The sequence below is a fragment of the Triturus cristatus genome, chromosome 3_1 (genome assembly GCF_964204655.1).
Source record: "Triturus cristatus chromosome 3_1, aTriCri1.1, whole genome shotgun sequence".
Taxonomy (NCBI): Eukaryota; Metazoa; Chordata; class Amphibia; order Caudata; family Salamandridae; genus Triturus; species Triturus cristatus.
Window position 1 is genome coordinate 813,184,309 of NC_140583.1, and position 22,729 is coordinate 813,207,037.

A 22,729-nucleotide genomic window follows, 5' to 3' on the forward strand; every position below is an offset into this window, starting at 1 on the left:
CTTTGCAAGTGTAGTAGATAGCAAATGATGTTTTGGATGGAAGCATCCAATGGATGTATGTCATTATTAGCGCAGTAGATGGCAAATCGTTTCCATTTTGCGGCATAACACGCTCTAGTAGTAGGTCGTCTAGCTTCCTTTATGATATTCATACAGTCTGGAGGGAGATTGAGGTATCCGAACTCTAAGACTTCAGGAGCCAGATCGCTAGGTTCAGTGTTTGAGGATCTGGGTGTCTGATTTCTCTATGGTTCTGGGTTAATAGATCCGGGGAGAGGCGTAGCCTTTGATGTGGAACTAAAGATAGTTCCAGAAGTGTGGTGAACCACGGTTGACGTGCCCAAGTGGGAGCTACTAGTATTAGCGTTAGCGATTGTTGTTTCAGTTTGCGTACCACAAATGGAACTAGTGGGAGAGGCGGAAAAGCGTACGCAAATCTGCCTGACCAGTTCATCCATAGGGCATTGCCCTTCGACTGTGGGTGTGGAAACCTGGCGGCGAAGGTTGGGCATTTTGTGTTTTCGGGAGTGGCGAACAGGTCTATGTCTGGTTGTCCCCATTTTTGGAAGAAGGGGAGTAGAACCTTGGGGTGTAATTCCCATTCGTGGATCTGCTGCGTGTGGCGACTTAGGAGGTCGGCCACTTGATTGTGGATCCCTGGGAGATGTTCTGCTAACAGGTAGATGTTTTGTGGGATTGCCCATCTCCAGATTTGCTGTGCCAGTTGGGACAGTTGGAGAGAATGTGTCCCTCCCTGTTTCTGTATATAATACATTGTCGTCATGTTGTCTGTGCGTATGAGGACAGTTTTGTTCTTTAGGTGTACCTGAAAGGATTTTAGTGCTAGGAACACTGCTAAGAGTTCCAGGTGGTTGATGTGGAGCAGTTTCTGTTGACTGGTCCATCTGCCCTGAGTGGTATGGTGAAGGAGGTGGGCTCCCCACCCTGTGAGAGATGCGTCGGTAGTTAGCACAACTTGTGGAAGAGGCTCTAAGAACGGCCGCCCTTTGGACAGGTTGATGGTGTTCCACCATTTCAGTGAGCGAAGTGAGCGACTGTCCACCAACACCAGATCGGTAAGTTGTCCGTGAGCTTGGTTCCACTGTTGTGCTAGACATTCCTGTAAGGGGCGCATTTGAAGTCGTGCGTGTGGGACTATGGAGATGCACGACGCCATCATGCCTAGAAGCTGCATGAACACTCTTGCTGGAAGAGATGGATGAGTTTGAAATTGAGAGATGAGATTTTGTATACTGGCTATCCTGGCAGTGCTGGGATAAGCAATGGCTTTGGATGTATCTATGGTTGCTCCTAGATACTGATGTAAGTGGGAAGGTTGTAGATGGGATTTGGGGTAGTTGATACTGAATCCCAAATTGTGGAGAGTTTGAATTGTGCGATGAGTGTGGAGAACGCATTTTTGGCGAGTATTGGCTTTTATGAGCCAATCGTCCAGATAGGGGAAGACATGGATCTGTTGTCTTCTGAGGTGCACGGCCACGACTGCTAAGCACTTGGTGAACACTCTGGGTGCTGTTGTTACTCCGAATGGGAAAACTGTAAATTGATAGTGTTGCCCATGTACCACAAATCGTAGATATTTTCTGTGAGCGGGATGCATAGGGATGTGAAAGTACGCATCCTTGAGGTCCAATGTGGCAAGGAAGTCTCCCTGTTGTAACAGTGGGAGGACTTGTTGGAGGGTGGTCATATGAAAATGATCTGAATGTATATACTGGTTTAGCAGTCTGAGATCCAGTATGGGCCGTAATGTTTTGTCCTTTTGGGGAATGAGGAAGTATAGAGAATACACCCCTGTTCCCTGATGTTGAAGAGGGACTGGTTCTATCGTATGTTTTTGTAACAGGGATTGAACTTCTTGTTTGAGGAGAGAGAGATGATGTGAGGACATTGGACGTTGTTTGGGTGGTATGTTTGGGGGGGATTGTATGAGTTCTAGGCAGTAGCCAGACTGGATAATTTGTCTTACCCATCTGTCTGTGGTGATGGAAGTCCAGACAGGTAGGAATTGTTGGAGTCGCCCCCCGACCGGAGTGGAATGGTCTGGGGGGAGTGGTGGCAAGTCACTGTTTGGTGGCTGGGGAGGTGCGGGTGTTGTTGTTGTTGCCCCGCCCTCGACCTTTGTTATTGTTTCCCCTATAACCTCCTCGGAAATATCCTCTGTTAGGGGATGTTTGTCCAGAATTTTTAAAGGTGGACGTGGTCTCAGTTGCCGTGTTTTTGGAGCCTCCTCTATAAAAGGAGCGACGAAAGGAACCCCGGTTTTGAGGAGACTGCAGTGCTCCCATAGACTTGGCAGTCTCATTATCCTTTTTAATTTTTTCTAATGCAGTGTCCACTGCAGGGCCAAATAACTGCTCTTGGTTGAAAGGTTGAGCTAGAATTGCGGTTTGAACCTCCGGTTTAAAACCGGAAATACGGAGCCAGGCATGTCGTCTGAGTAAGACGCTAGTATTGACCGCCCGAGAAGCAGTGTCTGCCGCATCTAAGGCGCATTTAATGGAGGCATTAGATATTAACTTGCCTTCTTGAATGAGGTCAGCGGCCTGGGATTTAAAGGGATCAGGCAGATGTTGCAGAAGGTCCTCAAGTTGGTCATAATGCGCCCTAGCATACCGGGCTAACAGGGCCTGGGTATTGGCAATACGCCAGTGGTTCGCCGCCTGTGCGGCGACTCGTTTGCCTGAGGCCTCTAAAAGCTTAGACTCCTTGTCTGGGGGAGGCGTTTCTCCAGTTGTCTGTGAGTTAACGCGCTTTCTGGCATTTGATACGACCAAGGAGTCTAAAGGGAGCTGGGCTTTAATGTATGCAGGGTCCTGCGGGGCTGGTCGGTACTTTTTTTCGATGCGGGGGTTGAGAACCCTAGCTCGAACAGGGTCTTTAAAGACCTCAGTGGCATGCTTTATAACCCCTTTAATCATGGGCAGTATGTGAACAGTTTTTTGTGACTGCTCAAAAGTATCGAGGAGAAAGTCCTCTTCAAGGGGGTCTGTGTGCATAGTGACACCGTGGAATGTTGATGCCCTATTTATTAGTTGGCTAAACCCCAAATGGTCATCAGGAGGGGAGGGCTTGGAGGGGTAGGTAGTGGGGTCAGGCATGTCAGGCATTGGATAAGACCAGTCATCTACTGGTGCTGTGCCTGGAAATGTAAAAGGGTCGTTTGGATCAACAGGATCATTAAATAAATCAGGGTCCGCCCCCCCCCCCTAAGTCATCATTATCATCCTGTGGAGGAGGTGAATGATAGGGAGATGGTAAAGGTAAAGGTAAGGGTAAAGGAGAAGGAGGAGGAGGAGGGGGGGACGGGATAGGAGGTAATACAGGAGAGGAAGGACGAAGTGGTGAAGTGGCACAGTCCTTTTTCCGTATGGGAGCTGGAGGAGGTGTGATGTCCAGCTTCCGTTTCTTGTATGGGACGGCAGTCACATGTCCAGTGTCGGGATTGATGTAGATCCGCTTTTGAGTAGGATCTGGGCGAAAAATTTCATCCGGCTCCGAAGGTGGTGGCGGCGACGGCTGTTTCGGGTCTTTATGAACTTTTTTCGGTGTGGACGTAGTTTTCGGTGCCGATGAAGTTTTCGGTGCCGAAGGATGTTTCGGTTTCGATGGATATTTCGGAGCCGATGGAGTTTTCGGTGCCGATGTATGTTTCGGTGCCAATGTATGTTTCGGTGCCGAGGGACTTTTAGGCATCGATGTCGAAGAACGTTTCGGCGCCGGTGGAGATTTCGGTCTTGAAGCTTGTTTCGGTGCCGACAGTGGTTTTTTCGGTGCAGGGGCAGGGGGGGTGGTACTCACACGCTGCCCTGGAGTGATGAGGTCATCGGAATCGTCGGCCTCGGACACGATCTTGAGATCTTCGGTGTCATCTTCAGGAACATCTTGAGCAAAGATGTCCTCCGGTTCTGGAGCTGGTTTGGCCATAATATGGCGTCGAGCTCTTCGGTCCCGGAGGGTCTTCTTCGAACGGAAAGCGGCACAAGCTGGACAGGTCGATTCGTTGTGTTCCGGCGACAGGCAGAGGTTACAAACCTCGTGGTGGTCACTGTGGGGGAACTTCGCTCCACACTGGGGGCATTTTTTAAAGGGTGTCCTGTCCATCAGCCGCTTCCGGAACCGGTCCGAGTTGATTTCGACGTCGATGGAATGAAGATTGAAGAGTTAAATCGATTGCTGGAAGTTTTCTGCTGGAGCGGAAAAAGTTCATCCGAACCCAATGGCGGAAAAAAACAATCTGACGATGGAGTGGATGCCCATGCGCACTGTTGTCCACGGGAGGAGTCACCAACCTCGTGACCAAAGGCTTCTTCCGAAGACAACAACAACCTGCAATCATCCGAGCCCAACACCAGATGGCGATCTTATCCTCAGTGTGTGATCTGCAGCTCATATGCCTCGAACAGATGTGTTAAGCCTTGCAAGAAACGGTTAGCTACTGGGGACTTGAAAAGAGAAGGCTGATCTGGCAGCCAAAGGAAAGCAGAGATGGCAGAAAGGTAGTCTTTGATAGTGCCCAGAGCAGTGCCCTGCAGGGCTAAAGAGAGAAGGAACAAGAGTACTTCAGAAAGAGGGGCAGAAAGGGGATCTACAGCCTTTGCTGTGCACCATGCCACAAATTTGTTCCACCTGCAGGCGTATACCATCTCTGTGGAGGGATGCCTGCCTGCCAAGATTACATCACAAACTTCAGAAGGCAGGTCGAAAGACATCAACTGCCACCACTCAATCTCCATGCAAGGAGGTGGAGACTGGACAGGTGCGGGTGAAGGACCACCCCCTGCTGCTGCGACAGAAGATCCTCCCTAAGAGGCAGTCTGATCGGAGGATCGATGGCCATGTTGAGCAGCTCGGGATACCAGACTTTTCGTGCCCAATCCGGAGCCACAAGAATGACTTGGGCCCGGTCGCGCCTGATCTTCTTTAGCACTCTGGGCAGAAATGGTATAGGCGGAAAGGCGTACAACGGACCGCAACGCCACTCGCGACGAAAAGCGTTGCCGTGCGAGTGCCACTGTAGTGAAGGCAGGGTTTTGCCTGCACACATTGCTATGTTAGCATAAGCGTTTTAGATCTTGCCACTTTGCTGCTTTTGCACACAACACTACAGGTAGCTGTTATTATAAGTAAAACTGCTTGCTTGCCTTTCCTTCACATGAGAATGGTCTGTTTTTCACATCCCTAGACGTGCACCGCGACCTTAGTCTGAACACTGTGTGCAGAAACAGTCAATGTCAAATAACAATGAATGCTGTTGAATTCAGATCGATCGGCCCACGCTCTAGACACAACAAGCACACAGCTGCAAATATCTTAAACTCGGGTGCCTTTAATATTGCATTGCATGCATGATGTTGACACTCTTGGAGAAAACCTTTCCAGACACAGAGAGCAGTGCTGATCCTGTGATGTGATTCACCTAAGCTGATCTTGGAGGTATGGGGCTCCCCATTCAAACCTAGAGACCTATAATTATTATTAAACTAACTTATTAGCCAGGGGAGGGTGGTACACAAGGTATTATAGGACCGGTTTCCACTATCAATATAATATGATTTCTCCCTTTGATTTTTATGGAATTGTAACAATGCTGATGGTTTTATTTCTTATCATTTGTTTATGTTAGCCAAAGTACTGCATCTTAGAGCACGTAGTTAAAAATAAACATTTTAAACTTTTTCCGGGTCTCTGATTACTCATGTTGTGGACTGATATAAGAATAACAACGAAAAGGTGTTCTTGATTCCCACCATTCCTGAGAGTATTCTAAGTCGCTTGTTCTGGGTTATCTAATCATTGGTAGCTTCGATATGATATGGAGAATGAATGAGACACTGATGCTAGTCGGATAGGGGTTCTGGGTACTGAGGTGAGTTTTTTGGTACACAACAATTCACTGAGGTTCTGGTTTCCTGCGCATAGTTCTGTGCATGAGCAGAATCCCCGTAACACCACCTTGGAAATTCCAACGCGCAGAATTGCTGACATTGCGCGTTCTCGTCGGTGGCGAACAGATCTAACCAAGGCTCTCCCCACTGTTGAAAGAGACCTTACACCACCTCCGAGTGAAGACGCCATTCGTGATCCATCATGCACCTGGGGCTGAGTTCGTTCGCCCTGGCGTTCAGAGAACCTGCCAGGTGTTGAACCACCAAGGAAATGCCTTGATGTTCCAGCCATGTCCAGAGGCGAAGGGCCTACTGACAGAGTCCACGATCCCATCCCACCCTGTTTGTTGCAATACCACATAGCGGTGGTGTTGTCCGTGTACACCTGCACTACTCGTCCCCGGACAGAGGGAAGGAATGCCTTCAGTGCAAGACGAATCGCCCGAAGCTCCCGAAGGTTGATGTGGAGCCCGGACTCCACTGGAGACCGGGGATCTCTGATCTCCGCCTCTCCCATGTTGCTGCCCCATCCCAGAAGGGAGGCATTTGTCACCACTGTGAATTCTGGTTAGGGAAGGTAGAGCGATCTGCCACTGACCCAATCCTGGTTTGTGAGCCACCACTGTAGTTGTTGAGCAGTGCCCTCCGAGATCTGGACGTAATCGGACATATTTCCCTGATGCTGCGCCCACTGGAACTTCAAATCCCACTGCAGAGCCCACATATGCCACCTGGCATGATTGATCAGCAGGATGCAGGAGGCCATGAGGCCCAGCAGCCTCAGGGTAATTCTGACCGAAACCCGGGACAAGGGCTGAAAGATCGGAATCATAGCCTGAATGTCCCGGACTCGCTGTTTGGGAGGATAGACCTGAAACTGCGCCGTGTCCAGAACCGCTCCGATGAAGAGGAGCTTCTGAAAGGTAATCAGGTGCGACTTCGGCACGTTAATGGAGAACCCCAGCAAATGCAGGAGGTTGGCTGTAGTCTGGAGGTGGGAGACGACTGCCTGGGGCGATCCCGCCTTCAACAACCAGTCGTCGAGATAGGGGAAGACAGACCCACAATCTGCGCAGATGAGCTGCGACCACGTCCATCACCTTCGTGAACACCCGAGGGGCGCTCGTAAGGCCAAAAGGGAGCACGGTAAACTGGAAATGCTCGTAGCCTATCATGAACCGCAGGTAACGCAGGTGGGCCGGCAGGACGGGGATGTGGAAGGAATATGCTACTTACCAGTATGCATCTGTTCTTGGCATGTAGAGCTGCAGATCCACACACTAGCATAGATCGCCATCTGGTGTTGGGCTCGGATGCTTGCACATTGTTGTTGTCTTGGAAGAAGTCTTTGTAGTCACAAGATAGGTGACTCCTCCCTTGGACGATAGTGCGCATGTGCATCAACTCCATCGTTAGATTGTTTTTCGCCATGATGGGAAATGATGGATATCTAAGTAAGATAAAGCTGGAACAGATACAGGTCTCAGGGAGGTGGGTGGGCGTGTGTGGATCTGCAGCTCTACATGCCAAGAACAGATGCATACTGGTAAGTAGCATATTCCGTTCGAGGCATATGAGCTGCAGATCACACACTAGCATAGACTATATAGCAGTATCTCCCCTAGCCGTGGTCCCCTGTATCGGTTGCAGCAGTTTGAAATAAAGTTTTAAGGACAGCTTGGCCCACGGAAGCTTGTTGCTTTGCTCTTACGTCAACACAATAGTGTTTAGTGAAGGTGTATGTTGTAGACCATGTGGCTGCCTTACAAATATCTTCTAAGGGAATGTTCCCTAAGAATGCCATGGAAGCCCCTAATTTGAGTGTGGAATGCGCGCTAGGGGGCACTGTTAGTGTGCGTTTAGCTTTCTGGTAGCATATTTGGATACATTTAACTATCCACCTAGCAAGCCCATTTGGAGATGGGGTTGCCCTTATGTGGTGGAGAGAAAGCTACAAACAATTGTTTTGCGGAAAGATTTAGTTCTGTCAATGTAGTAAAGAAGGGCTCTTTTAACATCTAAGGTGTGGAGAGCTCTTTCCGCTACAGAGTCTGAGTTTGGAAAGAACACTGGTAATTCTACCGATTGGTTAAGATGAAAAGGAGATATGACTTTTGGAAGGAATTTAGGATTTGTCCTAAGAACCACTTTGTTACGATGTAATTGTAAGAATGGTTCTTGTATGGTTAAAGCCTGCATCTCACTTACCCTTCTGAGGGATGTGATTGCGATAAGGAAAGCTACTTTCCAAGTGAGGAACTATAGTTCGCATTTATGTAGAGGTTCAAATGGGGGTCCCATGAGCCTAGTAAGAACAATGTTCAGATTCCACACTGGAGAGGGTGGTAATCTGGGAGGAATAATTCTTTTAAGCCCTTCCATGAAGGCTTTGATCGCAGGGACTCTAAAGAGTGACAAGTGTTGTCGATTTTGTAAGTAAGCTGCTAATGCTGCTAGGTGGAGACGTATGGATGAGTATGCTAAATTACATCTTTGCAAGTGTAGTAAGTAGCAGATGATGTTCTGGATGGATGCATCCAGTGGGTGTATATTATTGTTAGTGCAGTAAATGGCAAATATTTTCCATTTTGCAGCGTAGCACGCTCCAGTAGTAGGTCTTCTGGCTTCTTTTATAATGTTCATGCAGTCTGGTGGCAGGTTAAGGTAACCGAACTCTAGGACTTCAGGAGCCAGATCGCCAGATTCAGTTGACATGGATCTGGATGTCTGATCTCTCCATGGTTCTGGGTTATCAAGGAGGGGGAGAGATGCAGTTTTTAGTGTGGAACTAGAGAGAGTTCTAGTAGTGTTGTGAACCACGGCTGGTGTGCCCATGTGGGAGCTACTAGGATCAGTTTGAGAGACTGCTGCCTGAGCTAGCGTACTACTAGTGGAATTAGTGGGAGAGGCGGAAAAGTGTACGCAAATCTGCCTGACCAGTTCATCCATATCGCATTGCCCTTTGACTGCGGGTGTGGAAACCTGACGGCGAAGGTTGGGCATTTTGCGTTTTCGTGTGTGGCGAACAGATCTATATCTGGCTGGCCCTGTTTTTTGGAAAAAGGGTAGTAGGGCTTGGGGATGTAATTCCCATTCGCGGATCTGTTGTGTCTGTCGACTTAACAGATCGGCTATCTGATTGTGAACCCCTGGAAGGTGTTCTGCAAGTAGGTATATGTTCTGAGGAATGGCAAATCTCCAAATATTCTGTGCAAGGTGGGACAGCTGCAGAGAATGTGTGCCTCCTTGTTTTTATATGTAATACATGGCTGTCATGTTGTCCGTCCGGATGAGGACAGCCTTGTTCTGTACATGTAGATGGAAGGATTTTAGTGCTAGGAATACAGCTAGTAGTTCTAGGTAATTGATATGGAGCACTTTCTGTTGAGTGGTCCATTTGCCCTGAGTGGTGTGTCCGAGGAGATGGGCTCCCCATCCTGTGAGTGATGCGTCTGTTGTCAGTACTATGGCTATCTGTGGAAGAGGCTTAGGAACAGCCGCCCTTTGGACAAGTTTGTTATGTTCCACCACTGCAGAGAGCGATGTGTGCGGCTGTCCACCAACACCAGATCTGTGAGTTATCCGTGAGCCTAATTCCACTGATATGCTAGACATTCCTGTAAGGGACGCATTTGAAGTATTGCATAAGGCACAATGAAGATCCAAGATGCCATCATGCCCATGAGCTGCATGAACACTCTGGCTGGAAGAGAGTGTATACTGGCTATCCTGGCTGGACTGGGATATGCTAGGGCTGTGGAGGTGTTTATGGTAGCTCCTAGATATTGGTGTATATGAGAGGGTTGGAGATGAGGCTTGGGATAGTTGATAGTGAACCCCAAGTTGTGTAATAGTTGGATGGTTTGGTGAGTGTGTAGAACACATTGGTCTAATGACTTGGCTTTTATTAGCCAGTCGTCTAGATACGGGAAGACATGAATTTGTGGTCTTCTGAGATGTGCTGCTACTACTGCAAGACATTTTGTGAATACTCTGGGCGCGGTTGTTACCCCGAATGGAAGGACTTTGAACTGGTAGTGCTTTCCGTCCACCACAAACCTTAGGTACTTCCTGTGAGCAGGATGTATGGGAATGTGGAAGTATGCGTCCTTGAGATCTAGTGTGGTAAGGAAATCTCCTTGTTGCAGCAGTGGGAGCACTTGTTGAGTGATCATATGGAAATGATCTGAGTGTATATACAGATTCAGGGGTCGAGTGTTGGTCTTAGAGTCCCGTCCTTTTTGGGGATTAGGAAGTACAGTGAGTATACTGTAGGAGAGTAGGGTCTGCTTTCTATGTTCACCCCCACTTTTTGCTTTTGCTTCACTGGTTTTCGACTTAGATGTGGCTGTGGGCCTGCTAATCAGACCCTCAGCCCAGCTGTTCTCTCTCTAAATTCACTATGCACTTTAGGTGCATAACCCAATTGGTAAGGATCACCTTTTTGGACCCTGTACAGTGTACCTTAGGTACCCAGGGCATAGGTGTACCCTAGGCCTACCAGGGGCTGCAGCATGTATTATGCCACCCCTGGCTGGCCTTCCATTATGACACAACTGGCTGACCACTCAGCTGGGGCAAGGTTGTGTACTCACCCCTTGCTTAGGTGTCGTATTCCTATACCTACCTTATATATAGACACATGGGTAACCTATCAGTCACTCCTATGGCAGGCCTTAACAATCCTGAAGGCAGAGTGCTTGGTAACATGTGAGATGGTGCTCTAGCATGAGCTGAGCCTGTCTGCAGCTTTCGGAACTATGTCCTTATAGCTGTTCTATGATATCGCCTACCATATACTCTTAAAGTGCCTTATAATCCTCGCGGTTATGGTAACTATGGTTTGGCTTTATCAAAACATGTCGTGTAAGGTGTCTAACACTTTGGAATACTACCCCCACACCATTTCTGGCAGTGAGGATAGTATTCCTCCCTTCTAGAGGGAGAAGACATGTTGAAGACCTACTAACCGGTTCAAGTTAACCAGAGCCCCAGCGTCACAAAATGGACGCTGCTGCCACAGACACGAGTCTGACCTCCTGCTGCTGGGAGACCTACCAGCGAGGGAGGCTGGGACAATAGGTTTCCTGCCTTGGGAGGTGCTAGCACCACCCTAGACAGGCCTTAGTGTATTGGGGCAGGGAGGGATGAATGAAACGAGACACTGCCTGGGGCACACAAGGTGTCCCATGCATAGTCCAGTTCAAACCGGTGCTGGGGCACTCCAGCCCCAGTCCTGGCGCGAAACTGGACAAAGGGAAGGGGGTGTAACCACCCCCCTCCCTGGTCCCACCCATAGGAGGGACCTAGCAGGTAACCCAGCCCCCCAGATTAGTATAAGAGTGGGAGCTGAGTCCCTAGGACTTTAGATTATCCTGAACCTGCATCTTGAACAGAAACTCTGGACCTTCGACATTCTACTACGGAAGAAGACTGAAGAATCTCCCTTGTGGCCAAGGAGTGACCACCGTGGGCAACCAGGCACCATCCAGGGACCGCTGCTTGCTACGAGGGACGACTGCAGAGACTGACCAGCGCCGTGACTTCCAGACACCTCTGAACCAGATCCACATCTACAGCAAAGCTGAGACCCGTGGAGGCAACGAGGGACGTGGGACCGGCGACTTGGGAAAAGTGGCTAGTAACTGACTAGCGCGACTTCTGAGGCTTCCTCCAGGCTGTGCTTGGGGAATTGAGAAGCCCCAATCCAGAGCACCATCTGCAAAGAAGATCAGCTCCCCACACTTCACGTGTTCTGCGTGGGGCCCTTCTGCACCTGAGTTGCTCGACGTGTTGTCCGGTTGCTGGCCCGTTGGCTAGCGACCTTTGACGACGAACCTTCAATTTTGCCTTGCTGGTCCGGCTCCTCCAGACTGGCACCCGCTCCCCTGTGAAAGGGAAGCACCCCAGACCTCCCTGGTCTGCGACAGAAGCAAGTCCTCCATCCTGCGTGGGTTGCGCTTGTCAAGGATTGTTGGGTCCTAACTCGACATAGACGCCGCCGACAGCAAGAGCCTTCGTGGGACAGCTCGCCTCCTGGTCCTAGTCGTCCTCGACGCCTCCTGGTACCCGTGGCTGCTGCGACAAGCTTCACCTCTTCACCTGCATCTTCACGACATCGCCTGGTTCCTTCCCGGCTCCTGGCTGGTGACCTAGACTCTGTCCCCTCTGCTTGCAGGTGTCCTCCTTCCTGATTCCATCCTTGGAAACCACCGGACACTCTTCACTGACTGCCTGTCAGCAACTTTCTTCAGGCATCCATAGTCGACGACGAAACCCGACGCAAGTTCACACCTATGCACCCGCAGCCCGTGGGCTAGGTAACTTGAGTACTCCGGTGCTCACAAGGGTATTGACTATCCAAGTGTCTAGTTTCCAAGTCTCTAACTCCTAGTCCCTTCCGAAGTCTCCTAAAACTCTTAATTTCTAAATACTACTATTTCTATCGACTTTAACGCATTACGCGTGAGTGTTTCCACTCTGCACCTGAATCCCGTGGGCCTCCCACTGCCTAGCAACTGATAGGATAGTGTAGCCCCAGCGATTCCCTAGGCCTATCCTGTGTTCGTGACAGTGGTCCTTATACCACTTACTTAGTATATGGTTTGCGTGGCCCCTAGGGCCTAACTGTATTACTTACCTGTGTGACTTATGTATGCTTAAATAAGATTGTGTTGTACTTACCTCGAATCTCATAAAGAGTGCTGAGGGTGTTTTGACTAGAATAAATACATTCTATTTTTATAATATATCTGTTGTGGTGTCCTTTCATTTGGTATTCAAGGGGTTGCAAATGGTATAACAGCTGGCTTCACATGCCATACAGAGTTTAGCCTAAGACTGCTCTTGTCCATGCTACCACTAGGATAGCTGGTCTATAAGGTTGACTTTACAAGCAATCACCATAAGGGTTGTTTGGACTGATACAAGGTGTACACTAGAACTAGTGACATCATATATCAGGCCAACTTCTCACATATACTCCTGTCCCTTGATGCTTTAAGGGAACTGGCTCTATTGCATGCTTTTGAAGCAGTGAGAGAACCTCTTGTTTGAGGAGCGCAAGATGGTCTGCGGACATTGGACGCTGTTTGGGTGGTATGTGTGGAAGGGTAGCTGTAAGTTCTAGGCAGTAACCATACTGGATAATTTGTCTTACCCACTTGTCTGTTGTGATGGAGTTCCAGACAGGTAGGAACTGTGTTAGTCTGCCCCGACTGGAGTGGAATGGTCTGGGGGGAGCGGAGGAATGTCACTGTTTTGTGGCAGGGGAGGTACGAATGTTATTACCTCGACCTCGTCCCTTATTGCTGTTCCCTCTGTATCCGCCTCTGAAATAACCTCTACTGGGAGATGTTTGTGTATTGGTTTTAAATGTAGACGTGGTGTCTGTGCCCATATTTTTGGAGGCTCCTCTGCAGAAGGCGCGCCGAAAGGAGCCACGCGTTTGTGGAGACTGCAATGGACTCAGCAGTCTCGGTGTCCTTTTTCATTTTTTGAAGGGCAGTGTCTACAGCTGGCCCAAATAGCTGTTCTTGGTTGAATGGCTGACTGAGTATGGTAGTTTATACCTCTGGCTTAAAGCCTGAAATGCGTAGCCAGGCATGGTGTCTAAGGCGCACTTCCGGTGTTAATTGATCTAGAGGCAGTGCTGCGTCAAGTGCACATTTAATTGACGCATTGGAAATTAGCTTTCCCTCTTGGATAAGGTCATTTGCCTGGGTTTTATACTGGTCAGGCAGATGTTGTAAGAGGTTTTCTAATTGGTCGTAGTGTGCCCTGTCATAGCGTGCCAGCAGTGTTGGGATGGGATCTGGGTGAAAAAGTTCTTGCTCCTCTGTAACAGTTTTCGGTGCAGATTTTTTCGGTTCCGAGCGAGGTTGTGGTTTCTTATAGGTTTTGGCTTTAGGAGGTGTATCAGAGTCCTTAGCCATTTGTTTCGGTGCCGAGGATGTTAGTTTCGGAGCCAAAGCTGGGTCTTTAGGCTTGGGAACCTTCGAAGCCGGCTTTTCTATGGGCCATGGCGTTTTCGGCGACAAGTGTTCTTTTGGCTTCGGTGCCAAAGGTGCCGGTGGGACAATGACATGTGGTTTACTCGGTCCCAAGCTATCGGAAGCCGAGCGCGGAGGCGGGGCTTCTGAAGGATGTTTTCGGTCTCAACTGGGGCCAACAGGCGATGTCTTGACCACTGCCTTTGGTTTTGGAGGGGTTGGGGCAGGGGCAGTAGTACTCACACGTTGCCCAGGAGTGATGAGGTCATCTGGGATCCTCGGAATCTTCTTCTGGGACATCAGGGGCCTTCATCAAAGGTGTCCTCTGGTTCCGGGGCTGGTCTCTGTGCCATGATGTGTCTTCTAGCCCTACGATCTCGGATGGTCTTTTAGGATCGAAAGGATGCACAGGCTGGACAGCTGGCCTCGTCATGGTCAGGTGATAGGCACAGGTTGCAGACCTTGTGGTGGTCACTGTGCGGAAATTTTGCTCCACACTGGGGGCATTTTTTGAAAGGCGTCCTTTCCATGAGCCGTAGGCCTTACGGCGTGGATCAGCCCACCTGCCTACGTCGACATCTGGAATCGAACCGATGAATCGCTGTCGAAGATGAAGGTGATTCGATGGTTTTTCTGTAAATTGTGCGCTTCGAGAAGCTTGGAATTGAGATTTCCAACCGGAGCGGAAAAGTTGCATCCGAACCCGATGGCGGAAAAAAACAATCTAACGATGGAGTTGATGCCCATGCGCACTATCGTCCAAGGGAGGAGTCACCTATCTTGTGACTACAAAGACTTCTTCCAAGACAACAACGTGCAAGCATCCGAGCCCAACACCAGATGGCGATCTATGCTAGTGTGTGATCTGCAGCTCATATGCCTCGAATATAAGCGTCCTGCAAATCCAACGCTACCATCCAGTCTTGCGGGTCGAGGGCAGACAAGACCTGAGCAAGCGTCAACATTTTGAACTTAACCTTCCGGAGGAAGCGATTGACGTCCTGGAGGTCCAAGATAGGACGCAGGCCCTTGTCCTTCTTGGGAACCAGAAAGCAGCGGGAGTAGCAACCACAAACTGCTTCTGGGACAGGAACGTGCTCAATGGCTCCCTTGGCGAAGAGAGCCATAACTTCCTGCAGGAGAAGTGCCAGATGATCCTCAGACATGCGGTGGAAACGAGGTGGCATGGCTGGAGGGGTAGTCTCGAAGGGGAGGGAGTAGCCCCTTCGTACTTCTGCAAAACCAACCTGTCCGAAGTGATGGTGCACCAGTGGGGGAGGTGATGGTGAATCCTGCCACCCACTGGCGTTTGATGGGCCTGAAAGGACAGTCTAGGCAGGTTTGGAGGCTGCTGAAGAGGAGGGGTTAGTGGACTGGCCCGCCTGCTGGACCCCTGAACCACGATGCTGGTTCCCACGTTCCCATCTGTGCGAAGGTTGGGTACCTTGCTGCGGCCTGTGGCCCTGGGTGGGACGTAGCGGGGCACCCCTTCTGTAGCCACCAAAGGGGCGAAAAGCAGACTGCACCGGATGGGAGGAGAGGCCCAAGGACTTGGCCGTAGTCCATGAGTCCTTGAAGCGCACTAGGGCGTTGTCTGCTTTGTCGCCAAAAAGGCGACGGCCATCAAAGGGCATGTCCATCAAGGTGTTCTGGACATCCCCTGAAAAGCCAGTAGACCTCATCCAGGCGTAGCATCTGAGTGCTACCAACGTTGAAATGGTCCTGCCCAGAGAGTTGGCAGTGTCCAGTCCACAACGATTGTAAACTTAGCTGCGTCTCTCCCTGCGGCGACAGCCTGAGAGAGCACTGCCCGGGCCTCCTCCAGACACTGAGGCAGCACTTGTGCCACCGTATCCCACATGGAGTGCGAATAACGGCCCAAGAGACATGCAGTGTTTACGGACCGCAGTCCTAAGCTGGCGGAAGAAAAAGTTTTCTTGCCAAGATGGTCCAGCTTCTTGGATTCCCTTTCCGGTGGAGCAGTAGGGAAGGCGCTTTTGGAGGTTGAAGCTTGGACCACCTAGCTCTGCGGGGTGGGGTGTAGGGAGAGGAAAGTAGGGTCGTCCGGAGCCGGCGTCGGGCGATGATCCTGTCCACGGGAGCCCCCGTGTTGGGCCTGGACCACGTGCCCAAAAGGACGTCAGTGAGGGCCTCATTGAACGGAAGCAGGGGCTACGAAGAGCTCGCCGCCGGTTGAAGCACCTCAGTCAGGAGGTTAGTCCTGACAGCCACCGTAGGAAGCTCGAGGTTGAGAGCCTCAGCCGCCCTACGCAACACATGACGCTCCCTCCTCCTTAGCCACGGTAGGAGGAGACAACATGCCACGGTTGGGTGAAGTATCAAGACCACTGGCATCCCCCAGTTCCTCTCTCCAGTCCTGTTCAGAACCAAGCTGGTCAGTTAAAGGGTCACCTGGCCCCTCCCCATCCTCATCTTCCTCTGGTTGCCACTGTGGTTGGAAAGGGGCCCCCAAAGTGAACAGGGGCATGAAAACCTCACCCGGTGCCGGATCCGGCATCGGTTGATGCCGGTACAGCTCCATGACCCCGGCCGGGAGGCTGACCGGCGTCAGTCACGGTAGTGGTGCAGTCAGAAACGGCGCCGGTAGAGGTGTTATGAGGTCAATAGGCGGCGATCACGATCCAGGCCTGGATCCAAGGGGAGCCTGTGGTGCCGGGGCCAGAGCCGCCGGCAGCGAAGACCTAGGCCCCCCAACTGAGTCTGCGGAGCCCGACGGCGGTGGGGTCGGTCCACCCAAAGATGGTGTGCAGAACGTACAAAGCTGGGCAGGGGTCGCTCCGGGTCCCGGGAAGGGAGGGAAGCTCAGAGCCGACCCTTCAGATTCCGCCCGCGAAGCCGCGGGAGTGGCACCACCTGCGCGCCTCGTCGGATCGACGAGAAGTCGAAGAGCGACAACGCTTCTTCAACTCCTTCTTATTCTTCGACTTACCTGACCCCGAGTGCGAAGACTTGGAGGATTTCGAGCCGGAATAACGATGGCTCTGGGACCGGTCCCTTGACCTCCCTCTGGACCGGGACCTCGATCCGCGCGGAGCCGACTGTCGATGTTCGAGCAGCTATCGGGACCGCTCCCACAAAGCCTTCAGCGTCAAAAACTGGCGGCCGGAGCATGACTTGGGTCATGGTCGCGCTCCAGGCAGAAAAGACACACGTGGTGCGGATCCGTCACCGATACCATGCGATGGCAGGATCCGCAGGCCTTAAAACTGGGCATCCACTTGGTCCCGGCGCGCTACTTCCGTGAGGTGGAAAGCTTACAGCGCCGTCTGTTTTGGGACGGGAGGCCGCGTATAGCCCTGGCAAAATTGAAGCTCCCGTGGTACGACGGAGGGATTGCCCTCCCGGATATTAAGCGGTATTACTGGGCCTCCCAGTTAGCTGCAATTAATCACGGCTTCTATGGGCCCGCCCTAAACCCGGCATTTGAAATGGACAAAATGCTCCTGCCCGGTGGCGACTACAATCGAGCGCTCTACACTAGCGTGCCCGATTCCCGCTTGACGGGACCCACGCGTGTCATGGTGCGAGTATGGCACGCGGCTAATGCAGCTATGGGATGGAAGGACCGTTTGACCCGGGCGTCGCCGTTGTATGCGTCGGAGAGGCTTGGCTCTTTGTGGACCTCGAAGGGCTTCGAGAGGTGGGACATGATAGGCATCAGTACAGTGGGAGATCTCTGGACGAGGGGAGGATTCAAGACATTCGAGACGCTGCAGGCGGAGTTTCAGCTGCAGGGCAGTGAATACTTTCGCTACCGGCAGGTCCGGCACGCACTGGGTTCCGTCTTCCCAGACGTGGCCTCCATCCCGGAGTCCTCCCCCCTGGAGGATAGAGTGCTAGATGGCCACGTTCCGGACAGCACGATCTCCCTCATTTATAAGAAATTGATAAATGACCGCTCGGGCTTACTGACTGGCCTCCGCGAGGCTTGGGTTGCCGATGGGCTGGAGTTGGACGACGAGGACTGGATTTCCGCGGTGGCCTCTCCGAAGGAGGTGGCCATCCCGGCTCGCCTTCGCTTCGTCCAGCTTAAGATACTCCACCGGGTGTACATGACGGGGCCAAGGCTTCAGCGTATGGGCTATGCCGAGGATGGATTGTGTAAGCGTGGGTGTGGTGCTTTGGCGACTTTTTTACATATTCTGTGGGAGTGTCCGAGGGTGGAGCGCTTCTGGCGTGGTGTGCATGAGGTCCTGCGAGCGGTTACACATGTCGCGCTGTTGCCTGAAGCGAGGAGATGCCTGCTGAATGTGTGGGAACCGACTGATTACTCGGTTCCGCAGACGCGATGGGTGACTCTGGGATATATGATAGCTAAACGTGACATTGCTCAGCTGTGGGGATCTCAGAGGCCCCCGGCGGTGTCGGCTTGGAAAGAACATATGGATTGGTGCATGTTCCGAGAAAAGGTGGTATATGTGGCGCGGGGTAAGCCTGGGGCATGGGTGAAGATATGGGGCCCCTGGAACGCTTACCGCGGGGGTATTTGCGAGCCGCCGTTGTTGCCTCCTGCGTCACCAGCTCCATCCCCATAGTTGACCCCCTCCCTCAGCCCTGGGCACATTGTTCTCCCAGTCCTGGACCAGTTTCCCTCCCCCCCTCTGGCTTTCTTTAGATGGTTGGGGTTCCCCACTTGAGGAGCACATGTCGTCATTTTTGATCGTGGGTTGCCTTGCGGGTGTGGTTTTATGTTGTTGTGTTGTAGAAAACGAAACCGTATTGTGGGTTCAGAGTTATGTGGCCCACGTTGTTGATACCTCCTGCTTTATAGTCTATGCAAAGCCAAGTGCCTTATTAGTCTGTATGTCATGTGCTTCTGTCACTTTAGCGGCCGGCCGGAAGGTTGTAGGCCCATACTTGTATATATTTGAGATTGCAATTACCGGTTTAAAAAAAAAAAAAAAAAAAAAACTGGGCATCCCTCGTGCACCATACGGAGTCGACGACTCGAAAAGACGTCGACAAAAGTCAAGAAAAAGGTACTGCTCTTCCCGGATCTGCGCTGGCTGCACGAAAAAAAAAAAGTCTCACGTCAGCGCGTGAGGGCGGAGTCTAAGTAGTTGCCGCGACGTCATCCCGGTGACCACGACGACGAACGTGGAGCCAACCGACGCCACCTTCCGACACGCAGAGGTACCACTGATGAAAAATCTTTCCGGATCCAGTCTGACACCTGGTGGTAATTCCAAGTTAAGGAATCTATAACTAACCTGTTTCTTTCAGATGAGGTAGGTTAAACTACAGAATTGAAGGCATAAAGCTACACTTTTTTTTTTTAATACTGGAGAAATGAACTAGCAACAAACTTAGGTTCTCTGTTCCTACATCATGACTAAGAGTCTAGCATCACCTTGGCTCTTGAGACAATCACATCGTAGGGTGCATTCTGGTTTCCACTGGGGACCGTACCGTGGAGGCAGTGGAACAGGGTGTAGCACTCACGACCTTTTTCAAACACTCCTATTTTCAAAACATTTTCATTCCCATTCAGAATCTCTCCCAGTTGGCAAGGGTATTACATTAAAGTATGTTACGCTCCTGTAATAATGGACTTACACCATATGCTCTGTATTAAATTCACTTATCTACATTTGCGGACTCTCTTGCTAATTTTGCTTTCCTGGGACCTCACAGCCTTTCTCAGGCTAGGATTAGTGGCACAATGGCCTCCTGTTTTTGGTTTTTTGTCAGTGTATCTCAAATACCCCAAATGCTGCATGCCATCTCTGCACAAGAGCTTTTCCACAGGGGGTGAGTTCCTGCTGGATGTTCAGGAAGCCAGTGATGCCCTTGCAGTTACTGTTCGCATTAAACTGAAAAAACTGCAAACTCTACCTCCAAATGTTCAACCTCATGTTCCATCCTGTAACTTGGTTGTTTATCTGCAAGGGGCAATCCTCAAAGTGTGACTTCCTACATAAATAAACCTCAACCTTTAAGTAACATATTGTTGCTCTCAGATTGTCTGTGCCCTGCCTCACCCTTGATTGCACCCCACAAAAGACAGCAGTTTTCTAAGCTATTCTGTTCTTGAGTGCCACTGACACAGCAGCATAGGTGGAGGACATGTCAAAAATACATAGCACACATCAACCAGCAATATGTCATATTTTTAAACGAAACCGTTCACATACAAAGTATCAGTTCGAAAACCAAGATGCACGTACCAGCCAAAAACCAATACTGGACAACGCATACACTTGTACAGCATTACACATGCAGAGTGCCAGCATGTAAGTTAGATTGTAGTAGACAGCAGCACACAGTTTACACTCGCCCACAGAGCAACAGTCTGAGTTGTAGTAGGAGCTCACCTGCACAGCAACCTTCAGAAATGCAGAGCATATTCCCTTGCATAACATCTCTCATACTTATCTGGAATTGTATCAGCACAGATGCATTTTTTATTTACATTCATATGCACATCATCAGCCGGAGACTAAAGGCGTACACAGATTATCAGTTGGTGAAAAATAGCACTCAACTGCAGAGCCTCATTCAGAGGCATAATGCACACCAACGTAGAGATTGCCAGTATGAGACTCACCCGCAGAGTGTCAGTCTGAGTACCCACACCTTTGGTGCACATCTCCATAACGGAATAAGAGCAGAAGGTGACACGGACTTTATACTGACTGACAGCAGCCAGCCAAAGCGACACATTGCTCTCCAACTCCAGGGGAGGCACCAGGATGGACTGGTGTCCAGAGTACACGCTGAAAGAGAACAGACAACATTTCAGTCATACACATTAAGCTCTACATCTTTCTAAATCATTTCAAGGGCCAGATGGGGACCCTAAGGCATCTGTTCTGCATGGAAACTACCAGGTGACAGTAGTGTAGGGATTCCATGAGGAAAGCAACTGATCCGGTACTAAACGATGACTGATGCTAGAAACTAGGTACACTTTATTTTGCATAACTGATAAAGATTAATGCATGGTCAATGATGTTCTTTATGTGCTCATTCTGAGTGCAATAGGAAGTTCAGTTGTGATAGATACCTATGCAGTGCATGTAATTGGTTTATAATTAAAATTGGCACTGCCCTCACTTCACTTTATCTTTCTATACATCCATCTCTCACAGGGTTGCAAACTGCATGTAACTCACACCCAGAAGCTACAAGTAGAAGGAAATAAATTACAGAGGCTCTCCATCTTTTACAAAAGGTATGGTAATCTGAAGGTCAAATAAAACTAGTGGTTCCTTTTGCTGACTGCATATCAATGGTTTTAAGTCCAAACCTTCAACTTCTTTCCAAAATGGCCAGATCTGCAAACCCTTCCCCCGTAGATCCTCCCTTATGTCATACTGACTGCAGAGCCTCACCAGTCCACCAAAGCTAACTACTCCCTGCTCTGAAAATCTTTAAATTGCGGGCCTCAAACATTGTAAGGAATATGCTACTTACCAGTATGCATCTGTTCTTGGCATGTAGAGCTGTAGATCTACACACTATGCATAGATCGCCATCTGGTGTTGGGTCCGGATGTTTGCACTTTTTTGTCCTGGAAAGTCTTTGGAAGTCATGAGGTATGTGACTCCTCCTAAGGATCATAGTGCGCATGGGCATCGGCTCCATCCTCAGATTGTTTTTTGCCAGCAGGAAATGATGGAGCTTTGTAAGAAACAGGAAGATGCCCTTGTATACCATATCAAAATAAGATAATACTGGAACAGATAAAGGAAGCAGGTGAGGCGGGTGGGCGTGTGTAGATCTGCAGCTCTACATGCCAAGAACAGATGCATACTGGTAAGTAGCATTTTCCGTTCGAGGCATATGAGCTGCAGATTACACATTATGCATAGATTGTATAGCAGTCCCACTCCTTAGCGGCAGCCACCAGTATCTGTTGCAGTAGTCTGAAATAGGGTTTTTGAGTACAGCTTGGCCCACACAGGCTTATTGTTTCGATTGCACATCTACACAATAGTATTTCGTGAAACGTATGTGGTGTAGACCATGTAGCTGCTTTGCAGATGTCATCTAATGCAATGTTGCCTAAGAATGCCATAGAAGCCCCTATTTTTCTTGTAGAGTGGGCTATAGGAGGAACAGTTAAAGTGCGTTTTGCTTGGTGTTAGCAAATTTGTATGCATTTAACTATCCATCTGGCTATCCCGGACTTAGATATGGGATTGCCTTTGTGTGGTAGTGAGAAAGAAACAAAAAGTTGTTTGGTTTTTCGAAAAGGTTGTGTTCTTTCAATGTAATAGTGCAATTGTCTTTTAACATTTAAAGTATTAAGAGCTCTTTCTGTGACTGTGTGTGGTTGCGAGAAGAAAACGGGCAACTCCACAGATTAAGGTGGAAGGGGGAAATGGCTTTAGGGAAGAATTTAGGATTAGTGCGGAGAACCACCTTATTGTGATGCATTTGTAAGAATGGTCCCTGAATAGTTAGGGCTTGTAGCTCACTAACTCTTCATAGAGGAGTTATGGCCACTGGGAAAGCAACCCTCTATGTTAAGAATTGTAGCTCACATTTATATAAATGTTCAAAATGAGGTCCCATTAGTTGTGTGAGCACGATATTTAAATTCCATACAGGTGAGGGTGGATCTCTGGGAGGAATTATCCTTTTGAGTCCTTCCATAAATGCTTTGATGAGGAGTACTCTAAACAGTGATAAATGTTGTCTATTTTGTAGATATGCTGCTATAGCAGCAAGGTGTAGCCAAATAGATGTATAGGCTAAGTTGCACCTTTGAAGGTGTAGTAGGTAGGTTATGATGTGTTGGATAGACACATCTAGGGGATTGATGGTATTGTCATGGCAATATATCACAAATCGTTTCCACTT

At 49.8% G+C, this 22,729-nt stretch overlaps 1 protein-coding gene across 6 annotated transcripts in view; it reads right to left on the reverse strand.

Moving 5' to 3' along the window:
* DIP2A (DIP2 acetate--CoA ligase A) overlaps window positions 1-22,729 on the reverse strand; it is an 879,263-nt gene that overhangs the window by 140,048 nt on the left and 716,486 nt on the right. For all 6 annotated transcript variants that reach the window (XM_085645155.1, XM_085645153.1, XM_085645151.1 and 3 more), the window contains one exon: window positions 20,469-20,637. In XM_085645155.1, the coding sequence (XP_085501281.1) occupies window positions 20,469-20,637 (169 nt within the window). The remainder of the gene's footprint in view (window positions 1-20,468; window positions 20,638-22,729) is intronic.